Here is a 17885-nt window from a genome sequence, read left to right as displayed (position 1 = left end):
CCCAGGCCCAACACAAGCATCCTCCTTGATTCCTCTCTTTCCTTCAAACTCCATAACCAATCCCTTAGCAAGCCCTAATTTAAAAAGCAATACCCATTTTACATTACCTCTGTTCCCACCACCCTATCCATGCTGCCATCATCTCTTGCCAATATAATAGCCTTCTAACTGGTCTTCCTGCCTCCTCACTTGCTTTCCTACAGACCATAATCCTTAAAAGTAGCCTGAAGGAGCTTTTTAAATTTTAAATCAGATCATGTCCATAGACTCACAACTTTCTGGAGGCTTCCCATCACACTTAGAATAAAATCTGCTCTCCTTATTATGGCTTAAAAGGTTCTTCATGATCTGGCTCCCACTTCTCTCTCTAACCTCATCTCCACTACTCTCCTGCTCATTCACTTCTCTCCAGGCATGCTGGCCGTCTTGCTGTTCCTTGAACCTGGCAGGCTTGCTCTTGCTTCCGAGTCTTTGCACTTGCGGTTCCCTCTGCCTAGAACACTCTTCTCTCAGATCTTCCCAGGACTCACCCTTCATATCCTTCAGGTCTCTATTAAACATCATCCACTCAGTCAGGGAAACTTCCCTGACCACTCTAAAACATTCAGCTCCCCCAACTAGTCCTCCTACTACAGCCTGCTTTATCTTTCTTCATAGCACTTATACTACCTGAAATTATATTATTTACTTAAAAAAAAGAACATTTAATGCCTGCTTCCCCACAAAAATGTAGGTTTCACGAGAGCAGGAGCTTCTGTCTGTCTTCAATACTCAGCCCCAGTGTCTGGGACACAGAGGTCCTCAATATATGTTAGTTGAATGAATGAATAACTGAGTTGTTTAAAATTTGGAATCTATTTTCCCATAGAACAATAATTAAATGTTCTTAGGCTAGACCCCCAAGAAACCTACTGGATATATAACTAAACTTTAGGATTAATACTAGCCTGGTGCTGGCTCCTAGAAACACTGGGATCATGTCACAACAAAGGAAGGTAAACGTCAGACTCCTCCTCCTTCCTGAATGTACTTGGGTAAAATTTAGAAATAGGAGTATCTCCTTTCAGTTTTTCCTCCCAGGGCTCCTCTGTTGCCCTAAGTCTCCCCTTAGATCCCCAAAATTGCCTCAAAACTCCACAGTTTCCAGCCCCTCCCCCTAATTCCCTCCCCAGCAAATCTTCCCTTTCTTCAATTTATTATCTCAACTGGGATGTGATGGAGAGATATTTGAACTATTATAATTTACAGCAATGGATGAATAAATCATTCAACCCTCTCAGGCATCTTTACTTATTTAAAATAGAATGTGTACTAAATTAATCTCTAATTGGTAGAATTTGGGGCATTAGTACAATGATGTAGAAAAAATACAGAGTGGACAGAAGATATATTTGGGCTGGGAAAATAACCATCAATAATGTTTTGCACACAGTAGGCATCAATAATTATTTGTTAAAAGAGTGATTAGGTGAATGTAATCATGCTGAGGCAATCTCCTGTGGGCCCTTGGGTCAGCTCCCCTAAATGTTTTTTCTCCTTTGAGGTAAAAGTTGTTTTAAAAGTTCTCACAATGGCTCACTCAACATCAGAAAGAGGTGGCACAAAAAAGGTAGTGCTGAAGGGGGAAAGGGCAGAAAAAGAAAATATTGTATTTTCATAGGTTGTATTTCATATTAAAACAAGTTTTGGGTGTCTTTTTTTTTTAAGAACAATTTGGATTCTTCACCGACAGAATAGGCCAGATGTAATTTAAGATGGAAAACAAGAATGTATTTTGGGGAAGAACTATCTATTATTCAAAGCCTGTGGATTTAAAGTTCTCATTATAATTTATAGTTTTCTAAAAGGCTGCCAGCTGGGGAAAAAAAAAAAAGACTTTCCAGGTGAAGATACAAAAGGAAGGTGGAAGGCAGGGTACCGCCTCAACCTTACTCAGCAGAATCACATGGCGCCCGGGTTAAACCATATACTCTGGGCCTTAACACACAGAGCTGCCTGCGTGGGACACAGCTGTAGTTTTAACAAGGGCCGGAAGTGATTCCTGTAACAGCGGGCCTGCAGACAGTTGTAAAGGTTGCGAGATCCGGGCCAGAAAGCAAGGAGACTTGACTTAAAGCCCCAACATCAAGGATAAAGCAAGAGAACAGATTCCAGACATAATTACAAAATAGACTTAACAGGACCTAGTGATTTATTGTCTGTGAAAGATGAGGAAGAATCTAAGGGCAACGAGGATAACAGTTGTGCCATTAGAAAGGGAATATTAAGAATTCAGAAATCAGGATTTTAAGATGGAGGTTGAGAGGTAAGAGGTGGTCCTGTCACAATAATGAAGTCAACTTCGGTTCAATTGAGTCTGAGGTGCTTATGGGACATTTGGAAGAGATGTCCAGAGATGTCCAGAAGGCATTCACAAAAATGATGTCCAGGAAATAGAGACACCGTTAAGGGAATCATTGGTATCTTAGCGATCGTGGAGAAGAGAATGAATATATCAAGGGGGGGGGGGGACGCCAAAAATTACTCGTTTGGATTTTGCCAAGTACAGATTTTCGGGGCCCCTTGGCGAGAACTGCATCAAATGGGTGTCGGGGACAGAAGAGACTGAAGTGGACCAGCAGACCCCACTCTGACCCAAGCCTGAGCAAACGTCTAATTGAGAGAAGCCGGTCTACACTTCCACCCCACAGCTCCGCGGTGCAGAAGTCTACCCAGCTGATGTCTTAACTCCAGAACGCGTATGGAGAATACAGCCTAAGGACCCAAAGGTTCGAATCCCCACTCAGTCCCAGCGAAGGAGGCGGCGAGGCTGACCAAGACGCGCGTTCAGGCCCGGGGACTCCTCGTCCACGGACTCCGCGAATCTTTCTGACCTCCCTGGGCCCTCAGCAGCCAATTCCACTCACTTCTCGGAGGGTCCGGCCCAGCATGGTCCTCGTGCCCAGCCTGCCACCACAGAGGCCAGGTGACAAGGAGGAAAAAGAAAGGTCAACAGCCGCTGCCTGTACTACACGGGCGCAGCCATCTTTGATCGTCACGGAACCTTTCAGCACCGAGTACTTAGATTGGTCGAATTGCAGCCCGAGGAAATGATCTTTGCACGCGATTGGTTGGAGCCGCAAAGCGCGTCCCGCGGGTCAAGAGAGCGGGTGGCAAGGAGACTCCGGGCTAGGGTCGCGGCGGGAATGTGGAAGCGTTTGGTCCTCCGTGGCGTCCGGATCGCGAGTGGAGTCGACTTGTCCCGCTGACTGCTCCCGGGACAGGGCAGGGTTCTAGGGGTTTTGTTTTTGTTTTCGCTTTTAGAGGGAGGGGGTGGAAGGGAGGAGGAGAATGCACAGAATACTGACTGGGAAGTTAATTGGAGCATTTCAGATGCGAATAGCGGAATAATTCCGTATTCTTCATTCAGTTGCTCCATTAGGCTAACTTCATTTCTGAATTCTCAGTTTTGAAATCGGCCACTGTATTTGGCAGAATTTGGCCGAATTCAGGGGTGAGAGTTTGATCCAAGCTGAGTGCATTTTAATTAGGGCTCTCAATTCAACCACTGTTTACAATGGAATTTCTGAAGATCTGTATACTTAGAAGAAATGCATATACTGCGGTTTGCTTCTGGAGAAGCCAAGTTGTACAAAAACCGTTAATTAGAAGGATTAGTACTACCTCTCGAAGGAACTCTGTCATGCCGGCTTGGGTCATAGATAAATATGGGAATAATGAAGTGCTTCGATTTACTCAGAACATGATGATACCTATAATACACTATCCAAATGAAGTCATTATCAAAGTTCACGCTGCGAGTGTAAATCCTATAGATGTTAATATGAGAAGTAAGTTTTCAAGACATACCTCATTACCACCCCCCCCACCCCGGTTTCTAAGATATTTTCATCAGGGATCAGTTTTAAAAGATCAGTTGTTATTTGACTATAGTTCTCTGGTTAACACAAAGGAATTGTTTAGGTTTTTGACAGTATCTTAGCAGATGTTATTTGAATTTTTTGAAATTGTAATGTCCATGGTATACTTTAATCTTGTGCAAAATATAAGTTTGAGTTGCTTCCATGCTTCCTTAAAATGTAAATTGGGACTTGAGAGTTTTGTACCCAGCTAACTTTCTAGTATACTCTCCTGGGAACTTTGTGATATTCTGAGGTCCATCACAGGTGTTAGAGGTGGGTATGGTTATGTTTTCACATCAGTTCAGAATTTGCATTTTTATAATAATTCTTTGCTCTCCCACTACTCACAGCTTTCTTTATTGGTCCAGTAGACTAAGCAGCAGAACAGGATGCTGGGATATGGACACAGTGCTTTCCTCATTTCTACTGTTGCTTTCTGCCCTGGGCAGTTAAAATACACTTTCCTGTTATGTTCCATCCTAGATGAGAATAATGTTATCATCTTAATTTCTGCTGGGGGATTTTGACAAAACTTGGAGAGCACAGTATTCCTTGAATACTATATGCTATGTAATCGTTATAGTCCTGAAAAGATTGATTACTACTTGTGAATTATCTTAACTTTGGAAAAGAGCACCAAAAATATTGCTTATGGGAACTTATCCATGTCTTTTGAAAAAAATCAAAAAACATCTTTTGGGATGATTGGTCAATTAACCTCAGTCTTCTGAGTAAGCTACCATATGCGTTTAATTTAACCATGGGTCTGTGTTTTGAAGGCCTTGTGTGTAAACCTACATCTCTACTTCATCAGATTGCCTCCATAATAATCATCATATGTGAACTATGCATGATGAATTAAATTGCTCTGTTCGTATACATATCCAATTACAAAATTAAGATTAATGATAGAACAAATCATTTTGTGGAATTTATAGAGAAGTATGAAAGTGTTGAAATTTTGACTTCATTTCTTCCTCTTTTTTTGCAGTTGTGTTATAGATTAGGATAGCAATTCTCAAATTTTTTGGTCTTAAGATCTTTTTATACTCTTAATAGTTATTGGGCTTTTGTTTATGTGAGTTATAGTTATCAATATTTACCTTATTAGAAATTAGAATAGAAATTTTAGAATATTTATTAATTCCTGTAAAGATACAGTAAACTCCTTTTGTGTTAACATTACAAAGTTCAATCAGGATAAAAATATAAAATGATGTAAAAATAATAACTGAGAGACAGCTACATTTGTGAAGCACTGAAATAGGTAATAGTTGATAGAGCATAGGGTCTACTTTCAGAGTGCTTACAGTGAAAAATAACTATTTTCCAAAAGAAGCAAAAAAAAAATTAGAAGAGTAGCATTGTTTTACACTTTTGTGTATCTCTTTGTTTTCTGGTTTAATAAGACAGCTGGATTTTCTTATGTATTTCTTTTTTCCTTTTTTTTCCCTACCCAAAGCCCCAGTGCATGGTTGTATATCCTAGTTGTAAGTCCTTCTAGTTCTTTTATGTGAGCTGCCGCCACAGCATGGTAACTGACAGATGGGTGGTATGGTTCCACAAGCGGGAAGTGAACCCCGGCTGCCAAAGCGGTGAGAGTGCCGAACTTGAACCACTAGACTCTCAAGGCTGGCTCATCGTATGTATTTCTGTATTCAGTCTGTTGCAATGTGTTATTGAAGGAAATGAAGAAAAGCCAGCCTCGCGTAGTTAGTTAGAAAATAAAGGACCTCTTAGACTCTTCAAAAAGATCTTGGGGATGTAAAAACTTGGAGAACTGCTGGATTAGGGAAATAAAGTCTAGTTTTGCTGTCTTTAGGTCTTTTATCTCCAATTTTTAATGCTGCTATTTTTAGTGAATATATCTAGGCCTGTGCTGCCCAGTGTAGTAGCCACTAGGCACATGTGGCTGCTGAGCAATAGAAATGTGACTAGTCTGAACTGAGATGTGCAGTTAGTGTAAAATACATCCTGGATTTCAAAGTCTTAGTAAGAAAAAAAGAATGTAAAGTGTCTGAATAATTATATATTGATTACATACTGACTTGCTAACATTTTGGATATATTAAGTAAAATATTAATATTAATTTTACTTGTTTCTTTTTACTTTTTTAGTGGCTACTGTAAAATTTTAAATTACATATGTGGCTTGCATAATATTTCTATTGGACAATGCCGATCTAGACAATGTGAGGAATAACTATTACACATTTCTTTGTGGGAAGGGGTTTGGGGAAAGACTTTGACTGTTAAAGTGTCTATAGCTAGAAAGCTCTATTAAGAATGGATTGAAATGACTTTATTATGATTGCCTCACGAAATCCACATGTGTATTCTTTTTGTTTGCTTTGAAGTAATAATTGCTACTACTAGTTGGGCATGTTGTTTTACTTTATTCCATTTACACGGGGCATGAAGACAATTTAGTTTTTATAGGATATGTCTTGAAGTGGTGGGTTTATACCCGGTGATCAGTATATCTTTTCATCTCCTTTGATTATAAGCCCTTTGAAGGTAGATGCCATGCTCTGTCAACTACTACCTATTTCAGTGCTTCACATAAGTAGTTGTCAATCAGTCATTATTTTTGTCATTTTATATTTTCATTCTAACTTAAGATTAAAAACTAAAATTAGCGGTATTTTATCCATGAATAATTTTTACATTTTGTCTTCATTTAGATCTGTTAACATTTCATTTCTTTGAATGCACATGCACAGTTTGTATTGTGTACATTTTAATTTTAGTTGAATGGCTAGATCTGGACTTTCTTGGCTGCTGTTTGATAATATAATATTGTAACATGTTTTACTTTTATATAGTATTCTTGAGACATCTTAGTTTTTTATGACTTGACTGGGTAATATTATTTGCAAATTGTCCTCTTTATTTCCTGCTCATGGATTCTTTTTTGAGAAAGTGTGGTTGTTGTTGCAGAAGATAGCTGAAATGGTAGCTTGGGGAAATAAAATAATGTATAGAAGATTCTAAACTGTAGAAGCAGTTATTTCTCTTGACAAGAAAGGAAGGACATGTCTACTTTATTTTGAAAGATGAAGGCAGGCTGTTTTTCTGGGGATGGCCACTGTTGTTGGACATAAAATCATAAATCGTATAAATGGCTAAAGAAATGAATAACCTTAAGGTAGAAAAAAAAATACAGCCAATGGCATCATGCCAACAAAGCTAGGTTTCTTGAGATAGGCTTCAAGTCTTTGATGATAGATTTAGGATTTTCCAAATCATTCCAACTCTCTGAACCAGTCAAACTGGCCACCTCTAACAATGGGATGAAGCTGCTAAGGGTTTCCATTCATTTGTGTCACCAAGTAGATTCTCAGTTACTAACTACCAGCTGCATTCTGGATCTGGGGCTGGTTTAGCTAGTACCAGTGAGCCAGGGCTACTCGGTTGATGTATTAGCATATCAAGGTGACCAAGAAAATTGTTTAAACAGCCTTGCCCTGCAGGCTGTGTACCTCAGAGAGTCCTAAGGCCTTTTTGCAGCTCTCAAAGAGCAGCTGAAACTTGACATGGCTTAATGCCCACTTCTTTTGCTCAAACCACATAGGAATTTCAATGAATAATTATTTCATTGCGTTTTAGTGGTGGAAAAGGAATGTAAGACAGGAAAAGTACAACATATGACTTTTGTGAGTGTTACATGTGAAGTTCTTTTTCCTCTGATAAGGTGTGCTCTAACCAGCAAGATGGCAAATGTGTAATATTGGCATGGTGGTCATCAGCTTAGATTTTCTGGGACTATCTTAATTTCAAACACTTTCTCCCATGTGTCTTGATTTTTTATTAGAAAAACAACTTCTGCAAGCTACCCACCTGTCAGCATCTCTCCCTGTTTCCTCTACCTTCCCTCCTGCTATATGGATTGACTGTCATAGCTCCCATCTAAGGCCAACCCTCCACTTGAGTTCTAGATTCCATCACCTCGCACCTACTTAGGAGCATTGTTTCAGCAATTCTTTCCTGCATCTTCAGTCTTCTCCTTTCTGCTGGATCATTCCCATTAGCTTACACACTTGCCCTTATTTCTCCCCTCTTGAAGAGGGGAAAAACACTCAAAAATCCCCTCTCCATCTCAGTTGCTCCCCTCCAGCCACTGTGCCATTTCTCTCCTCCCCTTTATAGCAAAACTATTTGAAAGAGTTGAATGTTTTCACTTCCCATTCTCTCTGTCACCCCATGCCACAGTGAGTGTTCCTGTCAAGGTCACCAAAGACCTCCATGTTGTTGGGTCCAGTCTTTTGTTTTGGGTTTGTTTTTGTTTTGTTTTGTTTTAAAAGACTATTGGCAGCTTTTGACCTTATTTGAAAAACTGTCTTCCCTGTCAACAGCATTTGATTTCTTTAAACAACCCTCTTCACTTGACTTTCTGGACACCTCTTCACTGGCCAAGCCTTCTCAGGCTCCTCTGCTGGTTTCTCCTCATCCTTAAGATCTAATGTTGTACTGTGCTTAAGAGTAGGTGGGGGCAAAGAGGAGACTTACAGAGTGGTTTAGAGATTCTGAAGCATAAATTGTGCTACATGACACTGGAAAGGTAAGCAGGGTGCTTATCTTGAAGAGCCTGACATAGCAGAAATGTTCTCCTCAGAAAGATGTCAAGCAGAAGAGACCATAACAGATACTTTTGTGTCTTAGAAAATCCATTTTATATGTTGAAGCTGTGTAATAAACTGTTTTGGATTATTGTGGATACAGTAGCCAATTTATTTGAACCAGAATATTATGATCAGAAGAATATTTTCAGCTCCACTTAGCTGATATTTCTGTAAATATTCTTTAAAATAAAAGGATAGGTTAAGTCAGGTTAATTGCTTTGTTATACAGATTGGAACAGATGCAGCCAAGTGGTTCTTTTCCACTCAAGAATCTGTGCACTTAATCCAAAGATGTTCTAGAAACATTTTTTGGGAAGTGGGGACCATTTCTCATAGACCAGTGTCAATGTCAAACACCAGATCCATCCCTTATTTATTTGTTTATTAATTTCAGACAGCTTTAATGTTTATCTTCACCAGACTTGGCAGCAAACAACTTTGTTGTATAAAAAGTTCATGAGTGAATAAATTAATAAAGAAACCATCTTCAAAGAACAAAGTGGAACTGTATTAAAAAACATACTAAAAGTCCTGGAGACAGGTTCAAAATTGGAATTTCAAAAACATTTTGAACACTAGTAGCTTTAGTTTAACAAGTGATTATAACTTTCTGAGTAATTTTCTTGGAAAGAAACAACACACTGTTTTTATGCTTTCCTGTGTAATGGTAAAAATTTATAAGGTTGATTACTTTATAATCTATGTCTTAAGGACCTAGTATTGTACCTGACCTATAACGCTATAGTAGTTTTTAAATCATCCCATTCTTTTGGAGGAAACAGGTAACGTGTATTTTATAGGTGGCTATGGAGCTACGGCTTTAAATATGAAACGTGATCCTTTACATATTAAAATCAAAGGAGAAGAGTTTCCCCTGACTCTGGGTCGGGATGTCTCTGGTGTGGTGATGGAATGTGGACTTGATGTGAAGTACTTCAAGCCTGGAGATGAGGTGAGTTATGGACTGCCTCTATTCCTTTTCTGAATATGCAAATTTCATTCTTTTGGAAATATATTCCATATCGATTCCAAGATACCTATTTTCTTCTTTTCAACAAATATACTGAGCTTTGGCTGGAATCCTCATTTTCTTGGTTCTGTTGTTCTTGGTTCTGTTTCTTGGTTTTGTCAAAATAGCATGACTGTACTTGAGCTTTAAAATCTAGTGCTTAAGAATTGCGAGACTTTAAAATATGTGTGATCAGGACTTTTTAATTTTTCCTTGAAAGAGTCTTTAAATGACAATTTCTACCTTATGGGTTAGATGGTTTTAAAATAGCTAAAGTTTGGTATAATCACCTGTCACTTGTCACTTTGAACTTTTATACCAAAAAATTAAAGTGAGCCTATAATAATAGCTAACACTGTTCTAGTTGCTTTTCGTAAGATAACTCATTTAATCCCTAAGAAGTAAGTGAAGTTAGGTTCAGTTTACAGATGAGGAAGCCAGGCTATAAGGAGGTCCCGCAGCTGATAAGTGGTAGAGCCAGGATTCAAGCCCCAAGGGACTGTGCTCTTTCTGGTACTCTAAGCAGTCAGTAAATACAGCAGGATTCACTGGCATCTGCTTCCATTGTGGTTTGACTTGATAAATCCAGAATCATACTAAGTAGTACGTTTATATCACATGAAAATAACTCTTTTGCTTGGTGTATTGCTGACTCGTGCTTTTTTCACAGAGAAAGAGGTGTGTATTGGGGAACACCCTCATGTTTGGCTTTGGTTAAAAATGATCTGTTTGTAATGAAACTGTGTGTGTGTGTTTCAGGTCTGGGCTGCAGTTCCTCCCTGGAAACAAGGCACTCTCTCCGAGTTTGTTGTAGTCAGCGGGAATGAGGTAAGTTACCAGTTCTGTGCTGAAATGCCATCAGAAAGTATAAACAAAGACTGGCAAATCTCTCTTCAATAATTGGTTGTTTTTCAGATAGGGTTCATGTTTTATGGGTAATTTTGAAAGAGCTAAGATAGAGAATAGGAATTTTTGAAAGATTAAAAAAGTATTTGCTGTCATTTGATAACTCTGCCTGCCAAAGCGTTTATCTTTGTCTTGTGGAGCGGGGATTTGGGGTGAGATCTGGAAACCCTGATGTGTTTCTTGGTTTTACCCAGTATGAATAGTTGGAACCAAATACACCAAATGGATTGTACTGATTAATTGTAAACAGAAGCATGAAGTATGAAGCTGTTTCAAATAACTTTAAAAACAGGAGTCTAATTAAATACAGTCAGGAGGCCTGACAATTTGAATAGAGAGGAAGGGGTTAACATTGAGGAAATTGGCTACAGAAGGAGGGCAGGAAGGGAAAAAAGGGTTTTACTGAGATTAGAAAAAGTCTGGAAAGATTGCCTTCCAGTAAATGGGAGTAAAGGAAACAGCTGATCTCAAAAACAAATTAGAATGTGTTTATGAGGGCTCAAGGTTTGTTTGGATTTATTTCTGGGTATAGTCAGGACTAATGGAATTATTGAATGTGGTCTTTTTATGAGGAATTAAGGGCTATATCTGATAATGTGGCCTATAAAGCATTACTGAACCTCTGTGAGGCAGGTTGAGTCATTTGGAGAATATCCCTTTGGGATAATCTTGGAGTAAGGTATGCAGTAAGCACTGAAACTAGCAGATTGTTATAGACTGAAAATAGGTGGATTCCTATGTAGGTAAATGTACTTAATTGTGTTCATAGGTTTGCAAGTCATTGCTTATTTTTGACTGTTGTCTTTAAATCTAGGTCTCTCACAAGCCCAAATCACTCACTCATACTCAAGCTGCCTCTTTGCCGTATGTGGCTCTCACAGCCTGGTCTGCCATAAATAAGGTCGGCGGCCTGAATGACAAGAATTGCACAGGAAGACGGTAAGTATCATTGGTGGCATCTAAAACACCCTTCTTTCCTTCCATAAGGTCTTTGTAGATTTGTCAGAAGCATTAAAACTAGGATCATTTATATGAGCAGAGTTGTGCTGACGTTTAAAACAATTTCCAAAGAACTTTCATGTCAGTGTGCACTTTCTTAATCTCATTCTGTTGATTCTTAGCCCAATCAAATGGGAATTTTAAAATTGAAATGTGTAGATGGACTTTAGGAGTCTGAACCTTCTAAAATAATGCAGAATTTTGTGTGTGAATCTCTGGGAAATAGATCCATAGCTTTTATCAGATTCCTGAAAAGGTTAAGAATCACCCCGTACAGTTTCTAGAGAATGATGTCAAAGGGCAGGTGTGCTTTTCCTTCCTCCACTAGGAGTTGCTCTCATACTTTCAGATTTCTATGAAAACCAGATATAAAGGGACTGCAAAACACTGTTGAATATTTTTTTTTTTTTTTTGTGAGGAGGCCCAGCCCTGAGCTAACAACCAATGCCAATCCTCCTCTTTTTCGCTTAGGAAGACTGTCCCTGGGCTAACATCCATGCCCATCTTCCTCTACTCTATATGGGACACCGCCACAGCATGGCTTAACAAGCGGTGCGTCGGTGCGTGCCTGGGATCCAAACTGGCAAACCCCGGGCTGTGGCAGCAGAGCGCACGGACTTAACTGCTTGCACCACCGGGCCGGCCCCACAATGTTGAATATTCTTGAGTTGTCTTAGGCTCAGTGCTTGATATCCTTTGGATCAATTCTGGTCCTTCAAGGCCTCAAATGTATGTTTGTTTGAGTCTGCAACAACACAATGCGTAAAAATGTCTTAGATGTACTTGAGCTCATATCCAGATTCTGCTGCTTTCTAGTTGGGTGGCCCACTCAGTCACTTCTCTATTGTGAGTTTTGTTTTAAGCGTTAAATGAGGTAACACACATAAAACTAGTGGCACTGATTGTGGCACATGCATGGCACTCAGTAAATGGTGGCTACTATTACTGGCCATGCATGAGATTATATTCTTTATATTTTAGCAAGTTGGCATCATAGAGAAAACGGATGATTTTATATTTTGGTGAGAAAGCTGGGTACTAAGAACCATTTAATGGTTGTGATGAAGGAGAGAGCTATAGGTCAAATTTTAATAAATTAAAATAACTTAGTTTTTTGATTGCTAAGGATTCGGCAGGTAAAATAAAGCCTGTGTCATTTTATACTCCTATTGTTAATGAAACATTGTACTTTACATTTAATGTGTTGGATTATAGAATCGAATTTAATGAAAGCTTAATAGCTGTATTTCTGAAAGCATTGTGAAGGCTGCTCATCTAATGAAGTGCTACCCTTTATCGTAAAATTCAAGGCAAATATTTATTCTAAAGGTCAACCCTGTTTATTTTTTAAGCTTTTGGGGCTTCTCTTTCTTGAAGATGCCATTTTGGTCAAACACTTTGTTTAAATTAAATTAGTTCGACTACATAGATTTTTATAATGGTTCGTTTTAGTTAATAACCTTGCAAAAATCTTATTCAAGATTTTTAGACATTTATTATTGTAGGCTCTGCAATGACATTGATCTTTGTTTTGTTTTTCTGTGAAGACATTAGACTCTCTATGCCTGCATGACCGTATTGCACTGTGGTTAGAGAGCTCTCATTCCTTTTGCCAGTTCTGGGCTCTCCAGGCCTTTTTTTTTTAGGATTGTGTAGAAAACAATTTAGAAGCAGATTTAGCTGTCTCTTCTCAGTACACAGGGGTGTGCCCCGGTTAATTGTTGGCTGCGTGGGTAATTCTTTGGTACTGTGTAATCTTCTGTTGAAGCAATAATGGCTTGGAACTGGGAAAGAAGAGCCCTGGTCTTACTCTCTACTCTGCTATGAACTAATGAGGTGACCACATGCATGCTATTTATGGTCTCTTTGCAGTTTCCTCTGAGGTTCTGAGTGTAGGACAGTGTGGGTTGTTAGGAGACCTTTGAGAAATGGAAAGTTTGATACCTTATAAAGGTGATTTATATATTTTATTGAGTTGGATCTGTTCGTTGATTCAGCCACATGTTACCCACACTGGAATGCAGTCCATTGTAAGGAGCCTCACCAGCTCACATCATGGGCTTCTGCCACGTTCCCCAGTGCGTGGTGACCTGTAGGATTCCTTTGTTCTGAGTGGCAGTGAGAACTTGGCTCCTGGTGCTCTGGGAAATCTCATTTTACTGAAATGACTGCACTTGGGTGTAATAATGGCCTAACTCTCCAACTACTTATTGTGAGAATCACAGGAGAGATATGAGCACCTTAAAATACTGTAAAAAGACTTTCACATGAGGAAATTACCATTATGGTGGGATTTTATATACATAAACTCAGAGGTTCCAGGGTCCAAAGTGGCTTTTTTCAGTTTGACTGTTTATTGTGATTGGTGGAGCATATTTTGGCTTCTCTAAGCAATAATTATTCTTTTTCTGTTAGCCGTTGGCATTAAGGCACTCTTTAGTCTGCACGAAGCAAGTCAGCGTTTGTTATCAAGGACTAACAGTCTGTTTTTCTAACCAGTTAATTAAAAAAAAACAAAACTAACAATGACAAAAACACCCATCAGCACCTTGGAAGATTTTGCAGGATTTCTTTATAACAAATAACTTTTTGAAATTAAGACAAAGCTTTCTAAAGGTTTGGTGATGTTTGCTTTTTCCTTCTTTGTTATATAATTATATTTCTGCAACAACTGAGCATTAGTGAACCAAGGGGATACTTTAATATTGATGTCATATAATGTCATTTTTGCCCACACTTCGGTATCACTAGAAAATGTCACATGAAATCATTTTCTTGTCATCAGCTGATCCATAGTTTCTTCATGATTTATTCAGTAGGAACACATAGATAACCTAGGGCTCTCAAGATGAATAGAAATTTTTTAAAAAGTGATTACACCAGATTTTTTAAAGAACAGTTCAATCTGATGGTTATATTTATTGGTAGTGTCATGGTGCAACTCGAATGTTTCATGCTTTGCCTGAAATTCATCTCTTGCTGGGAAAGTTGTACTTCCCTCTGTTTGACAGAAGTATTAGAAAGTGTTAGAAGTTGAACCATTCCTCCTCCACAAAATAAATTTCACTTTTAAATTGTGTATACTTGAAACTCAATGCGATGAATTTAGAAATGCTTTTCACTGTTTCTTTTTTGAGATTAGGCTTTATGACAGTAAAATTTTGTCATGTAAATGGAAATTAGGTGTCTGATTAATTCTGTTTATAGAATTAGATGGGCTCAAACTTACAAACGGTGGATTCCGCTTCTCCCCCCCACTATGCTTATATCAGTAATTATAATAGCTTCCTTCTTTCAGATTCCTTCACCTGCCTGTTCTTCACCCCACCACCCATGAGTTTCTCCCCTCTCTCCACTTCCACTGCCCCTGTGGACTTTGGGTTTTCATTTGCAATTGACTAGGTGGTATGGTTAGAGGGGTGAGGGGAAGGAGAAAGAAACCCCTGCAGTGTACTTGCTTGAAGAAATCCTGGGGCTGGGAAGAAGAGGAGAGGGAGCGGGAGGCTCTAGCCTGGCCAGCCTGATGCAAATGAACCCTGCCTCTACTCCTGGGCCTGTTTTCCAAGGAGCTCCAGGAGGGCTCAGTTAAAGGACTTAGAGAAACTTTTCCCTGGCAATTTGTGTTTTACCAATTAGTTTTCTAGGTGACCAGGGTAACTGTCTTGTGAAGTTTAGAGGTTATTTACTCTTCAGTGCACTGTGATCTAGCTTCCAGCCTCGCCATTCAACTGCAGCTGTTCTCATGGAGTCATAGCTGACTGAGTTGCCAACCCAATGATACTTTTCAGTTCTTATGATTTGACATCTCTGAGGTATCTGGTACAGTTCACCACTTCCTTAATACTCACTTTTTCCATGGTTTCAGGGACACTAGATGCTTTAGATTTTTTGCCTTTTGGACCAGTTGTTGTCATTTTTAAAGGCTCCCCTTCTTCCTGCAGCCCTCTGTAACTGTTTTCCCAGTGTTCCACTCCATCATTCACTCTTCTCTGTCTCCCAGGGGTATCCCATCTACTCCCAGCTTCTATTTGTGTTTTGGTAACTTGCAGATCTCTGTTACTAACCCCAACCTCTCTACTGAGTTCCAGTTAGATGTCCCTTTTGTATCTGAAACTCAACTTGTGCAAAACAAGATTTACTGACTACCACCCTGACTCTTCCTCTATATTCTGAATGTCAGTTAACTCTGATTTACCTTAAGCCAAAACCTGGTATTTTCCCCAAACCCTGCTCCCTCCCCTTCCGCTGTACAACTTATTATTGTTCATATTATGTAAAATTTAGGATTATTGTCAAGTTTGGAAAAGTGTCTTCCAAGTTTCTTTAATACATGAACTGTAAGATTTCAAGGCATTTCAAGTTTTCTCATGCAGTGAATAAGCCTAAAATGCTTTTGCATTTTAGTTGGCAAGCCTCATTAACTAGTTTGTTGTTGATATCTTCCCTGTAGTGGTGTCAAATAACAAAAACAATACAATTTAGTAACCAGTTTGACGTCCTTTATTTAAGGGAAAACAGTCCATGGGTTGGGAGAGTGCAGTGCCTCACAAGCAGTGGAGCGCTCTCCCTGAGGGACTTAGGGCAAGAGCAAGTTTTGTAGGGCGTTAGAAAAGGCAACATGGAAACAGGACGCGATTGGCTAGGAGGTCAGTGATTTCCTTACAAGACTGGCAGGTCCTATTTTCCAGGGTAAGGTAAGCTACCTACAGCTTAGTTGGAGGATTGTGATTGGTGTTAGGTTTCCTTGACAAGGAGGCATTTCCAGTAAGTGCAGGCTGACTTAGGTTTATATTTGTAACGTGGGCCAGGCCGCTGGGACAGCCTCCATTTTGTGGGTCCTAATATACAAATTAAGTTTATCAGTGGTGTATTGTAAGTTTTTACATGTCTTTTAATTGGAAGAATTTTCTTTAGGCTAGCTTCTGGTTCTGTACATCTCAAACCTTGTTTAACCACATTTCTTCTTCACTACTCACATAATCCAGCTAGGTACCATGATACTCGGTCTTATCATAATTAAATTTCATTGGGCCGGCCCTGTGGCTTAGCAGTTAGGTGCACGCGCTCTGCTGCTGGCGGCCCAGGTTCGGATCCCGGGCGCACACCGACGCACTGCTTCTCCGTCCATGCTGAGGCCGCGTCCCACATACAGCAACTAGAAGGATGTGCAGCTATGACATACAACTATCTACTGGGGCTTTGGGGGAAAAATAAATAAAATTATAAAACATAATTAAATTTCATGATGCCTTCTTGTGTTGACTTAGTGGGAAGTAGGAATATTCCTGGAAGGCTTTCTTAAAACAGGACATCTGTAATAACTTAACTCTACTCAGAAATTACTATGAACCACATCAGTATTTCCCAGTAAACTCAAAGCAAATGTATTTCAAAACAACTTCCCTTCAGCCAAATGTATTGTCACCTGACAAGAGGGGACACATGATGGAGGGAGTGTAGGAGTGGAAAGAGACAGCCATTTTAACTGATTGTGGTTGGTAGGGGAGGAAAAATCATTTCCCCTCTACCCTTCTGAGTTCTCTGCTGAGGTCCCTGTAATAAAATACAGATTAACAAGAGAAAAACAAACAAAAGTTTATTAACACGTATACCCTATGTATACATGGGAGATACCTGGGGGGGAAATGAGTAACTCAAAGAGATTGCTTAGAATTCAGGCTAAAATACCATCTTCAGCTAAAGACGAAAGAGAGAAGCCTGCCGGGAAGGCCAGTTGTGGAGAGGTTACCAGGAAAAGCAAGAGTAAAGATTGTTATGCAGATTTAAGTGGTGCCTTTTCCACTGATGAGAGTCTAAAGTTATCTCCAGGGAATAACTTTTGTCTTTCCTGGTAGAGAGTGGAGGAAGGATACCTTTGTAAATTTATGTCCTGCTTTTAGGCAAATAGGGGGAGTGCAGAGAGCTTTCTTGTATCCACTTCTTCTCAATACCCTTCCGCTCAAAATAATCCTTATGCCAAAGTGGTATATTTTGGGGTGGCATAGTCTGCTACCCTTCATTAGCATTTCTTACTTTTGCAAATTTTCCAAAAACATATGTCCACGCAAATATATTGCTGGGGCTCCTCTCAGGGCCCTGTGTAAGTGAAGGGCCTGAAGCTTAAGCTTCATTGGCTCTGTACAGGAGGAAAAATATCTTTTTCCTATGCTCTTCTAAGTGCTTGACTGGAACCCCTGAAACAAAAGACAGATTAACAAGAGAAAAGTACACAAATTTATTTATTACAAGTTTTACGCAATATGGGAGCCTTCATAAGGAAATGAAGACCCCAAGATGTGGTTAAACCTGAGCGTTTTTTTGCTGTGATTGGTGAAGAGTGGTGAGTCGTGAAAATATATGAGAGGACAAAGGGTATGAGCTAAGTATAATAAAGTGGGGAACCTTAGCAAGGCCTGTGCATTCTGATTCCTCTCTGTGACCCTCCAT

General features: G+C 39.5%; 2 protein-coding genes across 5 annotated transcripts in view; one reads left to right on the top strand and one right to left on the bottom strand.

Annotated features, from left to right (window-relative positions):
• QRSL1 (glutaminyl-tRNA amidotransferase subunit QRSL1) overlaps window positions 1-3037 on the bottom strand; it is a 28139-nt gene extending 25102 nt beyond the window's left edge. The window contains exon 1 of one of the 2 annotated variants that reach the window (XM_004422172.3): window positions 2907-3037. In XM_004422172.3, the coding sequence (XP_004422229.1) occupies window positions 2907-2930 (24 nt within the window). In that variant the 5' untranslated portion in view covers window positions 2931-3037. The remainder of the gene's footprint in view (window positions 1-2906) is intronic. The other variant, XM_087443948.1, reaches the window with a different exon arrangement.
• Window positions 2963-17885, top strand: part of RTN4IP1 (reticulon 4 interacting protein 1) — a 44360-nt gene continuing 29437 nt past the window's right edge. For 2 of the 3 annotated variants that reach the window (XM_014781142.2, XM_087443949.1), the window contains exons 1-4: window positions 3254-3830; window positions 9325-9476; window positions 10293-10361; window positions 11254-11378. In XM_014781142.2, coding sequence (XP_014636628.1) covers window positions 3557-3830; window positions 9325-9476; window positions 10293-10361; window positions 11254-11378 — 620 coding nt within the window. In that variant the 5' untranslated portion in view covers window positions 3254-3556. Of the gene's footprint in view, window positions 3173-3253; window positions 3831-9324; window positions 9477-10292; window positions 10362-11253; window positions 11379-17885 lie in introns of those variants that run through there. The other variant, XM_087443950.1, reaches the window with a different exon arrangement.

This window comes from Ceratotherium simum, chromosome 19 (genome assembly GCF_057802395.1).
Source record: "Ceratotherium simum simum isolate JZ-2026a chromosome 19, ASM5780239v1, whole genome shotgun sequence".
In the NCBI taxonomy this organism is placed as follows: domain Eukaryota; kingdom Metazoa; phylum Chordata; class Mammalia; order Perissodactyla; family Rhinocerotidae; genus Ceratotherium; species Ceratotherium simum.
The sequence above is the reverse complement of the archived record's forward strand: the minus strand, read 5'-3'. Positions and strand labels throughout refer to the sequence as shown.